Source organism: Carcharodon carcharias, chromosome 10, assembly GCF_017639515.1.
Source record: "Carcharodon carcharias isolate sCarCar2 chromosome 10, sCarCar2.pri, whole genome shotgun sequence".
NCBI lineage: Eukaryota > Metazoa > Chordata > Chondrichthyes > Lamniformes > Lamnidae > Carcharodon > Carcharodon carcharias.
In genome coordinates, this window is record NC_054476.1 from 44490832 (window position 1) to 44507648 (window position 16817).

Sequence of the window (16817 nt, forward strand, 5' to 3'; positions counted from 1 at the left end):
CTCCCCTTGACAGTCAGTGACATTACCATTGTTGAAACTCCTAACATCAACATCCTGGTGGGGGGGTTACCATTCAGCAGAAACTAAATTGGACCAGCCATATAACTACTGTGGCTACCAGGGCAGGTCAGAGGCTGGGAATTCTGCAGAGAGTAACTCACCTCCTGACTCCCCAAAACCTGTACACCATCTACAAGGCACAAGTCAGGAGTGTGGTGAAATACTCTCCACCTGCCTGGACAAGTACAGCTCCAACAACACTCAAGAAGCTTGACACCATACAGGACAAAGCAGCCCGCTTGACTGTCACCCAATCCACCACTTTAAACATTCATTCCCTCCACCACTGATACACAGCGGCAGCAGTGTATACCATATAGAAGATGCACTGCAGCAAGTCATCGAGGCTCCTTTGACAGCACCTTGCAAACTCTTGACCTCGACCACCTAGACGGAAAAGGCAGCAGATGCATGGAAACACCACCACTGCAAGCTTCCCTCCAAGGTACGCACCATCCTGGCTTGGAACTATGTTGCCATTTGTTCACTATAATCAGACCATACCTGGAGTACTATGTCAGTTCTGGACACCATTTTTGAGGAAGGATGTAGTTGTCATCGAGTGGGTACAACCAAACTTCACTAGATTGATTCCTGGGAGAGTGTTATCCAATAAGGAGAATATAATAGGCTTATACCTTCTGGAGTTCAGAAGAATGAGAGGCAATCTCGCAAGATACAACGTTATGAGAAGGCTTTACAGGGTAGATGCTGAAAGAACGTAATCCCTGGCTGGTAAAGATAGAACAAGGGGTCCTTGTGTCAGGATAAGATCATGGCATTTTGGATTGAGGTGAGGTGCAATCCCTTTACTCAGACGGTTGGGTATCTTTGGAATTCATTACCGCAAAGGGCTGTGTATGGTCAGTAGCTGAGTATATTCAAGGTCAAGATTGATAGATTCATGGACTCTAAGGGAATCAAGGGATATGTGGATCAAATAGAAAGTGGAATTGATGTCATGTTCTTATTAAATGGCAGAGCAGGCTCAAGGGGCTGAACGGACTACTCCTGCTCCTATTTCATACTTCATGAAAATTTTATTTGTACTCAAATAAAGAGAGATACTTGCCTTTCAACAATTACTTCATTTAACAAATGACACCTGTGTTTTTAAACATGTATGTAGAGATAGCTTCTGGTAAGCTCCATTTTCAAAGATCAGCAAAACAGAAAACAATAACATTTGTGGGACAACTTGATGAGAGGAATTTTCACATTTAGAAAGTTAATATTTCCCCATGTCATGTTTATGTTTATCAAACATACTGAGCAATGCATCTGTTTTTCAATATGAAATAGTGCTGTAATCTCTTAGGTCAGACTAAATTGTTTGATATTTCACTCAAGAATTGGGCTGATTTTTGAATGCTAAATAACGTTTAATAGAAAAATTAAGAAAAATATTCGTGGCTAAACTTAAGGGTAATTGTACTGGGCATAGATGGTTTACAAACTGGGTGCAATATGCTCTGACAATAATTGTATTCAACAGAATACTCAAGCTAATGAGAACAAAAATGTAAAATTTTGAAAAGTTACTGAGGGGGCAGTGCTTATAACCATATAAATAAAGTACATTTCTTTGTCAAAATATTACAGGATTATTATAAGACCTATATCATGAAATTCAGTTAGGCACTAGAGCCAGGGACAGAGCACAAGAATGAGAGACAAAATGAGAGCAACTGTGGCAGAGTCAGCATGACAGAGCAAGTGACACACATACTAAGGAATAAAATACATGTCCAGACTTTTTTTTTTGGAGGATACTATTCTGCATGATTCTTTAAGCACAAAACAAAATTCTCAGCTTTGTAGAAATCTGAAATATAAGACAAATTCATATATCATAACCTAGATGAAAGCGAAGCTTAACATTGAAAAGCAGGGAATATGGGAAACTCAGTGACCCTGCAAGTAAAGCACATGTTTGGATCAAAGTCCAGTCCAGATCCATAGGATAAAGGTTTTCTTTCCCCTGCTGACCATAATGATTACATGTGAAATGCAGTTCACAACCCTCCTCACAACAGAAGAGTATCCCTAAATTTAACGTTCTCACTCACAAGGGCCACACTGATAAACAGTACTGGGAATGGAAAATGTCACACTGTATCTGCAGTAGCATTCTAAGATTAGGGATAGAAAGAGGGAACAATGTGTGGTCCAATCACTTATGCACTACCTGGCCTGGGGCTACTTGAAGCAGAAAGAGGTACTTGAAATAAGAAAGTTTTTAATTCCCAGCGGTAATACCCTTCACCTTAATAAATTAAAAAAAACAAATTCAAGTAGGAACCACATTCAAAGTATTCATTTACATTTCTTCAAATAAGTGTGTATTTGTCTTAACCAGAGACACAAAATATTCAAGGTTCTGTGCTGTTAAAGAAGACAGTATCATTTATGAGAAGCCTATAACCTGAAAGCTAGAAAACAGAGAAAATAACATTGGGCCAGAGGAAATATAAGAGGAGGCAGCAGGAATCAAAATTGGGCTGAAAAGATTTAAGATTAAAACTTAGAAAACCAGAAATAGCTTTAGACAGAACATCAGAGCTAAATTTTCAACTATGGAGCCTCTGGAAACTAATCCAAGTTCAAAAGTTCCAGTCTTTGTTACATTCCCACAATGCATCTTTTCTTCCCAAGCTACAATCGCTGTTCAGAGAAAATGAAAAACTGGCAGCCACTCAGTATAAAACAATGGAATGGTAGAAATAATCAAACGGAAATTATTTGGTTAAGTAATTCAGGTTCTCTCTCAAACCATGAGAGTGTAGCTCAAATGATTCATCATCTGAAATTTGGGAATTCTTTTTAGTTTTAACTCAGTCATAACTTGACTCTTTAGATTAATGCAGTAATGCAGGTCAATAATGTCGCAATGCTTTCTTTTGGACAGGATGATATGTACATTCATCTTGATTTCATGCTAACATATTGAAGATGCAGACTTTGTATTAGAAGATCAATTCTCAACTTCTCATTTTGATTTTGTTAATTAGAAACCAAATTTTTAATCAACAATTGCTGTCCTGTTAGCTGCATCAGTTTCACCAAGAGCAAATCTCAAGAATCTTAGGAACAAAATTTGTTACCTGCTCGTCTGGGTCCATGATGCGATGTCAAAGATAAAGACGCAGATCGAGATTTTGGAATTGTCAACAGGTTTGAACTGGAAGGTCCATTCACCTGTGAACCTATAGTTAAAGTACTTGAAAACAGAAGACCAAAAAACAAGTCAGTAAAAAAAGTGCGCTCAAAGCATCCTAATATACTACATCAATGAAAAGTTGTGTATCCCACCATACAAAAATATACAGCGTAATTAGAAACATATAATATATTAAGGTAAATTATTTTCAATGGTTAACCTCCATCATTTAAATTTCCACAGCTTTATTTCCGTGTTTCGGCCAAAAAAAGAAAATCTACGAGGCCTTTTACTTCAACAAAAGTTGAAACTTGTTATAAAGAAAGGCATACATTAAAAAAGCATCTTTCATAACCTCAGGACCAAAGCATTTTATAGCCAATGAAGAACTTTTGAAGTATAGTCACTATAATGTAGGGAAATGGAACAACAGATTATTTTGCAAAGAAAGGTCGAAAAAAAATAGAAATGAGATGAGATTACAACCAAAAAATCTGTTTTGGTAATGTGAGTTGAAGGATAAATATTAGCCAGGACACCTCTGCTTTTCTTCAAATTGGGCCATGGGATCTTCTACCTCCACCTGAGCAAGCAGACAGGATCTCAGGGTAGTGTGTTATCTGAAAGACAGAACCTCTAACAATGCCACATTTCCTCAGTATTTCACTGACATCGGCCTATTTCATACGCTTACATCATGAAGTGAAATTTGAACCTTCTGAGCAAAGATGTACTGAGCTAAGGCAGATACCCTTAATGATAATACACTTGGTGTTATATGGCATAACAACTATTAATCCTTTAACAAAAAGTGAGCAATGCCCATGGAAGATTTACAGGTCTTATAAGAGATGGAAAACTATTTTATGCTGGGATCTTCTGACCTGAAGTCAGAAATTTATATGCAGATGCTCAGATTAACCTCACAGGTCGACACCCACTTACTTAGACCATTCCTCACATTGGCATTAAAGGGAGAGGCAGGGTTAATAGTCAAATGTAACTTGCTTAAGACCTCACAGCGCCCACAAATCTATTTATTGTTTGAGAGGGTGTGAGCATCGCTGGCAAGGCCAGCATTTGTCGCCGAATTGCTTTTGAGCCAAGTGGCTTACTAGGCCATAACAGGAAATGCTTAAGAATCAACCACATTGCTATATGCCACAGAGGCAGGCCAGCTAAAGGTGACAAATTTCCTTTCCTAAAGGGCATTACTGAACCAAATGGGTTTTTATGACAATCGATGATAGCTTCATGGTCACCGTTGCTGAGACTTGCTTTCAATTCCAGATTTAAAAATTGAATTTAAATTCCACCAGCTGCCATGGTGGGATTTGAACCCATGTCTTCACAGCATTAGCCTGGGCCTCTGGATTACTAGTACAGTGATATTACCACTACACCACCATTGCACCCAGGAAATAAAGAAAGGATACAACAAACTCTAAAATAGAGATAGGTTCAGTAAAATGTATTTTTTTTGTTTTCCCATATTACTGCCATTTCCCAACCATGTGAGCAGATTATCAACTATCTCCAACTTTTCTGCTAATAGCATCTTTGAGCTAGCTAACTTGAGGTGACTTTCTGATCTTTCCTCTTTCTAAGCACTGTGATTATTTTCCACTCTCTAGAAAGTCGAGACACATTGAGACTGGGAACTCACTATAAGGTGAAATTTGAGGAATGACCCGACTTCCCCATATTTAATAATGTTACAAAAATCATAGAATTTTATAGCTCAGAAGGAATCATTTAGCCCCATCTCATCTGTGCTCAAACTCCAAATCCTATTTCATGACCTTTCCCAAGACCCTTGCTTCTCTTTAAAATATTAGCCCCAATTTACTTTTAAAACCCATCATGATTCTGTTTCCACCATAATTTCTGGCATAACAATCTACGTCCTAAGAGCCCTCCATGTAAATATTTTAAACTACCTTTTGCTTCATTCTTTTGAGAACTCACTAACTGGTGGAAATAATTTTCCTGCACTTATTTTATCAAAAGTCCTCAATATCTGCATCTCAATTATATGTCTTTGAACTTTAGTATTACTGAAAAAAGACATTTTGTTGAACCTTTTCATCTTGCACTCATCAGGACAATCTCAAGAATACCAATGTTAGGGGAAGCAATAACTTTATACTGTACGAGGCATCACCTCGACAAATCAGAGTCCACTTTCCAACCAATCTCTTTGCATACAGTATAAAGTTGTTGCTTTCCCTGACATTGGTATTCTTGCGATTGTCCTGATGAGTGCAGGGTGAAAAGCTTCGACAAAAGTTTTTCAGCAATACTCAAGTTCTGTACTACCAAACAACTATCTCTGAACTTTCTTTATTCCAATGAAAAGTGCCTTAGTTTCCATAATCCATAATCTGTTGTTGTAACTTTTGCTCTCATTGCCTCTGCAAACTCTCCAGTTTTAGGAGTAAAGGAACATAGTGCAAAACAGAAAATATTATGATTTACCTCTGAATTGTGGAGTAAAAATAATGTTCTTGCAATCTTTCTACTATGGAGTTATCGAATTTAATTGTGGGATGGATGAAGTTGATTCTTCCACTGCATGCTCCAGTAATCCCTCTTTCGTCCTTTCAGACACTCCTTAAAATCTACCTTTTTGACCAAGCTTTTGGTCATTTGCCCTAATTTCTCCTCTTATGGCTCAGTGTCACATTTTGTTTTATTGTGCAACTGTGAAGCGCCTTGGGAACTTTTAGAATGTTAAAGGCACTATGTAAATATAAGTTTTCCTTATCAATGAAAATGAGTTTAAACAGAAAATGTAATAATTTCTATTCACTTAAAAACATTCAGTTAAGTTGCTTGTTTACAATTACTACTAAAGCTGGCTCAAAATTTTAAATGAGAATATATTGCAAAAAACACAAAAAACTGCAATTTAATACAAAAACATGAACGCACAGAATTAGGGCATTTTACTAAATTTAAAGGAAAAAGTTAAATAACCATTTGAATAAGTACATATCAACATCTGATCTGCAACTACACAATCTTCAAATTGCAGACAATATAGGCTCATTTTCACTTCACTCTGCTTATACATAGTTCTCAGAGAAGTTATGCACTAGTGCAACTTTCTTCCAAAGGAAACTGCAAACGTAAAGCAGATTACAATGAAATGTGTGCACACCGTTGATCAATACACAACAGAACATAATTCTTGAACCAATTCCAGGAATAAATTGTCCAGGATGAAAGGTGGCTTAAACTTTTGTAATGAACTCCGATACTTACCTTAATCAGCAGTTGGAGATCGGGAGTTCAGAGGCCAGGAACTATAATTCCCGGCAGGCCTTGGGACTTCTGCATATGTGCCAGCTGGGAAATGGCTACACATGCACAGTTCTTCCACTTTCACATCATCAGGCCAGCAACCATCCCTGCGCACATGCGCAGAAGGGAAAAAAAGGACAAGAAGTGAAACAGCACGAAAAGATCAGGGGGCCTGAACAGGAGTGCCATTTAAGAAAATGTCCCAGGGAACAGGACACAAAAATGGACAAGGAAAAGGTCCCAAATCAAGAATACAGTCCAAAACCAGGGAGTGGGACAGAAAAGGGTCTCAGAAGACAGTCCCAGGTAAGGGACAAAGACAGAGATCAGAACAGATCCTGTTAAGTAAAGTTGAGAGAAAGGAGCAGAGATAAAAAAGACTTCAAGTTAATGAAATAGCTGTGAGGAGCAGACTTGAAGCAAAGTGGGCTTGAGAGAAGCCCTGAAGATCCGAGAGGCAGCTGAATGTTGGTGATTTCATGCTGCAAACTGTAAGGGAAAAGTACACTTTTGGGGTAGTGGTGTTCTGCTTGGCGTGGCTGAAGATCTGAATGTGAACTTGGAAGGCGAAGCGTGAGTGTACTTGGAGATCCAGAGAAAAGGAATCGCAGAAGGCGAGATTGAAACTCTGGAGGTGGATTATTGTTGAAGCCATCCGAATGGGAGCGACTTCTGGAGAAGTTCCAAGGCGTGTTCTTCAAATGTGGAGATTGGGAACCCTCTTGAGAAAGATAAGTTTCAGTGAGGCTGGGTGGATCACGGTGTGATAAGCATCTTGGTGGGAGTTGAGAAATCCATAAAATCCGCTTGGGTTAGATTGTCATGTACTCTGGAGTGCGGTGGGTCCGACCACAATTCGCTAGTTGGTTCACATGAACCACATACTTACCCTGAATGTTAGAGTATAAGATAGATATGGTAAAATATTTTATCTTTCCGAAATTGTATGTGTCTGTAAAGATATAGCTGGGTTGAAGGAATAGTGAATAGTTGAATCCTTCTATTGTGTTTGAATTGAGATCTTTCCAACCTTTTTGTCTGGCGTAATATAGTTCATTTTTCTTCTTTAATAAATGTTCTTACCTCCACAGTTACTAAAAAACAAAGCTATGATCCAGCAAGCCTGGTTTCACTCTGGGATCTGACCTGTCCAGCTGTAGCATCAGCTGGGACATTAACACTTACAAAAATCATGAAAAATCAGGCAAGGACAAGAGAGTCTTGAAAGAGTGGCGAAGCAGCTGCTTGAAAGCGCTGAGGGCTCTTCCGATATAGACAGCAGTTCCTCAGCACCATTACTTTGTAACTTTGATGACTGAGGCAGATCCTAAACAGGTGCAGGTGGGCCCCTCCACCCAATGTGTCGGAGCCTTCTAGGCTTCAGACACCCAGAGAACGTTGATTGTGGTCATCTAATGCACTTGAGCAAAAAAGCAGGCAGACAGTCTCCAACTCAGCTGCATGTACCGGGAAAGCACAAAGAAGGAGCACCCACAAGCATTTGTGTAAATCCACCTGGTTGCATTTGGGTCCCACTGGGCGATAGCTTAGTGTTGAATGTCTTTGAGTATTTGGGAATTGCCTTTGAGTATTAAATGAAAGGTTACATTTGTTTCAGATAACATTTTGCGTGATTTCTGCAGTTTTGGTCTGCCACCAGTTGGTAAGCTCTTGAAAAAGAGGTCATGGAAAGGCTTGCACTGCATGAGGGCAATGGTGAATGCATGCCATGGCGTAATGTCATGACTGGCCACTATGGCTATATGAGGGAGAAGGCTGAATCATTTACTTGTGCGTTTATGAGAGGCGCTGGAGAAATGTGTTTGTCTGAGTCCATTTCACTGGTACTCATGTCAATGCCCGTTTACAGCTGCCCCATGGGTGCATTGTCATTGCCTGCCTGGTCTCCAGCCTCCTCCAAGGAGGTGGTGGTGGAACACTCAAGGAGGTCCTCACTCTCAAGGCAACTCCCTCTGGAGCACCAGCTTGCTCAGAGCACAGCATGCAACAACAATATGTACGACCCTTGACGGGGTCCACAGAAGGCTCCACCACATCTATACAGGCATCTGTACCTCATTTTCAGAAGGCCTATGGTGTATTCAATGGCTGCCCTTGTCGTCATGTAGCAGCAGTTGTAGGTGCCCTCTGCCTCTGTGTGCAGATTCTGTACAGGTATAAGGGTGCTCAGTCACCCAGCATCCATCCACGAAGGTGTTCAAGCGACCTAAAAGCTGAGGCAACTGGGACTGTCTCAGGATGAATGAGACACAACCACTTCCTGAGAAACTTGCACACACCTATCAGATCCTTTTGAGCACACTACTTGTATATTCAGCAATTGGAAACCCTTCCTATGGGGCAAGGCTCCTGGCTGCTCTAAAGAAACCTTGATGACCACAAGTTTGCAGTCGATTACGCCCTGTAGCTGGATGAATCCTGTAATGGCTCCAAATCTAACTGCCCTCTCAGCCTGACTGGCCTGATCTATGCGGAACCCATGCAATGGTCTTCCCTCTGGTACAAGGCATCCATTATCAACTTGATGCAGCATGGGCCGCTGACTGTGAAATCCCAAAGATGTCTCCAGAGGATCCCTGGGAAGATCCTGAGATGTAAATATTGAGGGCCATGGTGACCTTCAGTGCCACAAGTAATGGGTGGCCACCACATCCCATTGGCCTCAAATCCTTCTCCAGCATTGCACAAAGCTCTGACACCAACTTCCTGGACATACCCAGTCTTTGTTTGCACCGATGTTCTGACATTTCCATGAAGCTGAGTCTTTGTCAGTAAACTCTTATCAGCTGGGTATTACCTTCTGTGACCATAGGCCCACAATTGTGGCCTTATGTGCCCTTTTCATCCACATCCCTTTTCACCCTCATGAGCCTCCGGCTCCTATGGGTTTTGCATGGTCATCGGCCTGAAATGTTAACTCTGTTTCTCTCTCCACAGATGCTACCAGACTTGCTGAGTATTTCCAGCATTTTTTGGTTTGCTATGAATTCATTCCTAATTACTGTAATGCATCACTACATCTGTAACAATATGTCAAGAAATTATTGCACCAGGGATTAGAAATAATTGCTGGGCCTCCAAGAGTCCTCAACCAATTTCTGAATTTTATGCATCAGGAATTTCTAGTGCTAGAAATTTATGCTTCAAGGTAAAGACTTCATTAAGTATAAGGTAGGAACTTCAGGTACTATCACAAAAATGAGATGTCATTTTTCTCTCCATTAAATGTGAGAGATTTTTCGTGACTTTTATCAGCATTTTCCAACACTTTGGAAAGATCAATTTTACAATCTAAATAGAAAACATTTGGATCTGAACACTTATTCAACTGGCCCACCAAATACTACAAGACAGCTGCAACATTATTTCTACCTGATTTAGTTGGGCTTGCATATTGGATAATATTGTATTCAATGCATTCACAAAATGTACCCTCTTTTTATTCCTTTGTAGAAAAGACCAAAAAAAAGACATTATATAATTTGAACATTGATTTTTCAAAATCATTAAGTATTTAATCTATAATGAATTGTTTTAGAATGGAGATTTCAGTTCACAGAAATATTTTCTGACATGGAACTAGCATGTCACTATATTTATGGTTTACTCTAAAAGATAGGTATATAAAGTATAAAATAAATTCAAAAATGGTTTAATCCCACTGACAAGTGGAGTAAATATAAATAGCAATTGCAGCTCAAAAGAATAAAAAAGCTCATCTTTTCCCCCATTTTTAAAAAAATTCCTTTACTGTAAATATTGCAATAACAGCCTAGACAGGAGATGCAGTAATAGTTACAGGACTGTGCAGATTCAAAATGACTCATGGAATGAAACATCTGAAATTTCAATTGATGTCCCCTATCTCCAACGATTGCATTTTCAGGCAACCGCCTTTAATAGAGAAGATAGACTATCAAGACTATGAATTGCTGCACCATTATGATAACATGGACATCTGGCAGGACACACTCTTATGAGGGTACAGCACAGCCTCATCTGGCGCCATTCCCCCACTTTCTCCATAAAACCCTGCACATTCTTCCTTTTCAGAGAACAATCGAATTTCCTTTTGCCATTTCTTTTCACTTTTCCACCCTGATTATTTTTAAACACAATTCAAGAATAATTAGTAACGTTTGATAAATTATTCCCAGAACGACTTCCATCTTGTTCTGAAGCTCTCATCAGTGCTGGTTGACATGAGATACCTGCAATTCCTGCTGAAAGGGGTCTAAATCTCACTCTCACTTTTCTCACAACATACAGCACAGGAGGCAGCTACACCACCCATTATGCCTATTCCAGCTCTCAAGGAGCTACCCAATTAACCTCACTACCCTGTTCTTTCCCCATTGTCCTGGTAATGTTTTCTTTTCAATATCTATTCAATTCTTTTTGGAAAGTTGCTATTAAATCTATTTCCACCACCCTTTCAAGCAGCAGATTCCAGATCCCTCGTGCATAAATAAAAACCTCACCTCCCCTCCAGCTTTTATGCCAATAACCTTAAATATGTCTCTCTTGTCAATGGAAACAGTTTACCCTTATATATTCTATCAAAACCCTTCTAGTTTAGAAAGTCTCAATTGAATTTAACCTTACCTTTCTCTGCTTTAAGGTAAACAAACGCTCTTCTAGTTTCTCTATATAACCGGAGTCCCACAACCCAGGCATGATTCTAATAAATCATCTCCTGTGCCATTGACATTTTTCCTTAACTGTGGTGTCCGGAACTGGACATAATGCTCCAGCTAAAGCTTAAGCAATGATTTCATAAATCTGAGCTTTTCTTTTTTTGCTTTTATACTCTATGCCTCTATTTATAAAGTCCAGGATTCCACAAGCTTTTTTAACAGCTTTATCACTTTGAGCTGCGTTTGTGAATCCCTAGGTTGCTCTATTCATATAGCCCCCTTAAAATTGCACCATCAAGTTTATACTGCTTCTCCTCAGTCTTTTTTCCGAATCGCATCAATTTTAAATATCATTTGAACTTGATTCTCTTGGTAAGCAAGTTTCACTAGTCAATGGCCAGTGTTGAGTTGAGGGGTGGAAGTAAAGAAAAAACACAAAACCTTCTTGCTACATTCTATTGACCATGCCAACAGCCCAGAATTTTCTGGACAGTGTCTTATTTATTACTTTTTTTCTTACTCTCAGATCAATTAAGTTTACATCAAGAGTTACTGGTAGAGCTAGCTGATAAAAGTACAGAGAGGTCAGTGGGTTATTTGGGACATGGTGAGCAAAGGTTCCAACGGTCTATCTCCTTAACCAATTAGATTAAAGGATGTAGGAAGAAACAGAGGAACAAGGAAGAAAGAAATAGGGTGAATTAGAGTCAAATCACAGAATTACCGACAGGGAAAGAAAGATTGGATTAAGAGAAAGCAAAAAATAGAAAGAACCAGCAAGGAAATAAATTCAAGAATTTAAATTTTTTAAAAACTTTTAAGAACCATTTAGAATGTTGCAGAAATGGGACTTCACAGTTTCAACTGCTCTTGTTCTAAGATGGAGAGATTGAGTAGCATTGCAGGAATATAAATCCTGTCATTAAAAGAGTCCACATATCATTAAGTACCAACCCTAACTTCCTGTGCAAATAGTGCAAGAGCAGCAATTTCTTTAAACTCATGGGGAAGTTGACTGAAGTTTTTTGTGGCTAATGGCGCAGGGGTGCAAACTGCCCAGCAATCTGAGTCGATTCACAACTCATGGCATATCGCTTTCCAGCCACCAATTTCTAAGTTCTTTGCATGATAATAACAGCATGCATATTAAATTCTCCATTATTTTCCAAATAAATTCTGGCCCACAATGGTTATGAAAATAAACCAATTCTTGGCACTAGAATTCTGGTATTTCATGAAATTCTTACTTTAAAATGCTTACATGAATTAAACCCAACAATTATGCTGCTTTTAAACTTGTAAAAATGTAATCTACCTCACTGACCCACTGTCTGGGTGGGATTTCATCCCGTTGCTACGATCCCATCTAAGTGGAGCAGGTTCCATTGTTGGCAAACCAGTGGCTGACGTGGTCGTTGTCCATGTTCCTGTATTTCTTCTAAGCTGTCCAGTTGGTAAACTTCTCCTCAAACGCTAAGTTCAGAAAAATAAATTATGTTAACAAATAAATTGAACAAATGGATTTAGCGATCGACACCAATTTTATTAGAGCCATAGAAATATTACAGCATAGAAGGAGATGATTCAGCCCATTGAGTCCATGCTAGCTCTCTGTAAAGCAACCCAATCAACCCTATTCCCCCTCTCTCTCTCTCTCTCTGTAGCCCTGTCAGCTGATTTCCTACAAGTGCCCATCCAATTTCCTTATGTCTCCACTTCATTCACCCTTTTCGGCAGCAAGTTCCTGGTCATTGCCACTTACTGTGTAAAATTGTTCTTCCTTACATTTCCTTGCATCTCTTGCCAAAACCTTAAATCTGTGTCCCCTTGTCTTTGTAACATCAGCTAAGGGGAACAGAGTTTCTTTATCTAGCTTATCTAATCCTGTCATAATCTTGGGCACCTCGATCAAAACCTCCCCTTAACTCCTTTGCTCCGATAACAAACCCAGCTTTTACAACCTAACATTCTAGCTTAAATCCCTCATCCCTGGAACCATTCTAGTAAATCTCCTCGACACCCTTTCAAGAACCCTCACGTCATTCCTAAAGTGTGATGACCAGAACTGGACCTAATACTCTAGTTGTGACCTAACCAGGGCTTTAGAAAGGTTCAGCATAACTTGCCTGCTTTTGTTCTCTACACCTCTATTTATGAACCCAACATCCCATATGCTTTGTTAACTACTTTTGCAATATGCCCTGCCACCTTCAAAAATTTATGCACCTGATCCCCCAGGTCCCTCTGTCCTGTAAACTCTTTGAAGTTATGCTATTTTGTCCATATTGCCACTCTCTATATCCCTTTTGCTAAAGTGTGTTACCTCAAACTCCTGTGTTAAATTCCATCTGCAACCTGTCTACCCACTCAGCTAGCCTATCTATGTCCTTTTATAGTTGTTTGGTATTATCCTCCGTGTCAGCCATTCCTCCAAGTTTGGTATCATGCGCAACTTTTGAAATTTTACTCCATAATCCAGTGTCCAAGTCATATATGGTCCTAGCACTGAGCCTTGGGGAACATCATTGTCTACCATACTCCAGTCTGAAAAATAATCATTTACCATGATTCGCTGTTTTCTGGCTTTAAGCCAATTTTTGATCCAAGCCAACACTGACCCTCCTATTCCAAGAGTTCAGTTTAGTTAACCAGCCTTTAATACGGTACTTTGTCAAAAGCTTTCCTGAAATCCACATGACAACACTCATTGCTTTCCCTTCATCAGTTTCTCTATTACTGCATAAAAAAAAAAATTACATTAGTCAAGCAAGATTTGCCTTTTACAAATCCATGCTGGCTCTCCTGAATTATTTCAAACCTCTCTAAGTGCCTGCTGATTATTTTCACTGATGGTTGTTTCTAAAACCTCACCCTTCACTGATGTTAAAATGACCAGTTTGTAGTTACTAGCAATGCCCTTAAGCCCTTTCATGAATAAAATTGTCACATTTTCCATTCTCCAATTCTCTGGCATCTCCCATGCAGCTGTATCAAGGGAAGATTGCAAGATTAAGGCAGGCCCTTCCTCTATCTCCACACCCACTTCCTTTAGCAACCTAGGATGCAAGCCAACTGGACCAGGCGACTTATCCATCCTAAACATAGCCAGTTTATCCAGTACATCCTACTTCTCAATTTTAACCCCATCCATTACCTCTACCATCTCTCCTACCAAAATTTTGACAGCATCCTCCTCTTTAGTAAACACCGATACAAAGGTAGTCATTAAGTATTCTTTGCTTGTTCTGTAAGCATATCGCACCCTCTTTAGCCCTAATATGCCCCACTCCACCTCTTACTGCCTGGTTACTATTTACATGCTGGTAGATGACTTTTGGGTTCCTTGTATGTTAGTGGCCATTCTATTCTCATTTTCTCTTTTTGATAATCTTATTTTCCTCTATACTTCCTCTCTCAATACTGTAGTGTATAGTTACACCACGGAACTTTAGGATGGAACTTGCATGGTACTTCAGTCATATACCATGAGGAAGTTGAGCAAAAACCACCCACTTCTCAAGGAGAAAGGATAGGATAGGATAATAAGAGGCAGTTATTTCCAGGTGCCTGTCACCAATGGTAGATGGCCAAACATGCTCCATAAAGATGGATAACTTTTAAAAAGAAATACAAACTTTCAGTGAATAGCTGAAAGGGTGACACGAGATCTTATGTTTTAAGACTTTTACTATAACAACTAAAAGAACTATTGACGAAAAACCACTTTAAGCTCCAAAACAGAATTCTCCTCTTTTTAGATTTAGCATAACTAAAAATCCCACTTCACAATTGCACTTTACACTGTCCCTTAAATAGACAATCAATTCTTCCGGAATCAGCCTAAACTGATTCTTACCTCCTGAGGGCTGACTTCCATTCTTTTCCTTTTTCAGTCTGGTAACTTTCAACCCCAGAACCGACTTTCAGGGTGAGTGTTTTCCTGAAGATTCTTTCTCTAACTCAGGCTAGGCAAATCTTCCAGCCTCATATTAAATCTTCACAAATTTGGTCATTTCAATCTGAGCATGAGCTCCCACCCACATTCCTGCGTAAACTTTAGAGTTTTGTTCCTGCGTGAACTTTTGGCCTTTAGCTGGTCTTTCTCCTGGATCCTGGTAGGCTGATCTTTTTCAATGATATCTTAGAAACCCTTCTCCTCCCAAAGCCCATACCCATAGCAACAGGAATCATATGGGCCTTGCAGCCAAGCTGTATCGCTAATTAGCTATCTTATAGATTCCAACTCTATTCTTTCTTGGAATCAGGTAACCTGTCTAAAGTATAACCAACTAGAGCCTGACATTCTCGACTTGGAGGCTACCAGTCGATCCACTGTTAACACATATGCTTCTGCCATTGTTCACCAGCATGGACAGCAAGCACCTTCTTCCCTGTCTAACAACCTGAGCCCCTCTTTAATCTTTTAACAATCAAACTACCCAGGTTTAAAGTCAGCAGAGTTCAGGATAAGTCACATGACACCTTTCATTCTACCCTGAATTAAAAATACAGTCCTAAAACTTAACTGAGTTATAAAACCTCATAATTGTAACAGATATCAGGGAAAACATTATTTAACATGAATTCTCCTGTTTAAAAAATTACAAAATCTTACCTGTAAGAAAGAATTGAAATGTTCCATATTTCGATTATGGCATAAATCAGGATTAAAGAAATGATTTAAAATTAACAACCTTTCAGTTCACCTAGTCTACAATCCAATAAGGTTGAGGGGAAAAAAACAAATTCAAAAATAAAATTATGGAATAGTTCCATACACTTGCTGCAAAGCAATTTTTGTAAGCAACATTACCACAAGTCTGAAACTTTTAGTAATGTCATTATTTTTGTAAATCTTGACTGAGCAATTTGAAGAATATTTGTCACAAAGAATTTAAAATTCCATGCAGTCATCACTCAATGCATGGTTGCTTCACGGCCAAGTTCCCTGCTCCGTCTCAGTAATACATTTAGCCTCAACTTCAAATAAGCACCACTACTACACCAGGATACATTTCCCACATCCTCAAATCAACTATGCTTATTGTCTCTCTTAATGAAAATAACAATTTAGTTCCAATTTTGTACACTTCAACCCACGTTTACGAAAAACCAAGGTTAAGGCTTCCAAAATTAGGAGCATCTCATTAAAAGAAAATATGCAAAACCATCTATTATTAGCCCATCCCTTTTTTTTCAAAATAAAATAATTTCAAGTAAAAATTAGTGCTATGTTTATTAGAAACAATACATTTTAAACCAAAGCTAAACAGGTTAGCTAAAGGAATACTGGAGATTATATTGGACAATTCCAGTCGTACAAAATAGGTTGATGGTGAATCAGTCGTCCGGTTTACACGGTGCCTAATTTCCATTTTGTTTGCCATGGGCTTCACCAGAGAAGAAAATCAGGCATGGTGTAGAGCAGGCTGTTGATCTGCTGTCATCCTGCTTTATGCTACTGGCACTGGTCAATTTCACCCCCACAAACATACAATGTAAATTGGCACAGCCCATTGACATGACATATACATAATAAAGATCTTCCAGGTACTGTACATACTTATGATCACAAATTAATTATTGTGTGGTGGGAATGGAATATTGCCTCTTTTTGAAGTTTTGGACACAAA

At 39.1% G+C, this 16817-nt stretch overlaps 1 protein-coding gene across 9 annotated transcripts in view; it reads right to left on the reverse strand.

The window, feature by feature from the left end:
• The window catches only part of pde3b (phosphodiesterase 3B), a 265470-nt gene that overhangs the window by 36026 nt on the left and 212627 nt on the right, over positions 1 to 16817 (reverse strand). For 6 of the 9 annotated variants that reach the window (XM_041196605.1, XM_041196606.1, XM_041196603.1 and 3 more), the window contains 2 exons: positions 12500 to 12657; positions 3165 to 3280 (listed from right to left, as the gene is read on the reverse strand). In XM_041196605.1, the coding sequence (XP_041052539.1) occupies positions 3165 to 3280; positions 12500 to 12657 (274 nt within the window). The remainder of the gene's footprint in view (positions 1 to 3164; positions 3281 to 12499; positions 12658 to 16817) is intronic. The other 3 variants (XM_041196607.1, XM_041196604.1, XM_041196602.1) reach the window with 1 other exon arrangement.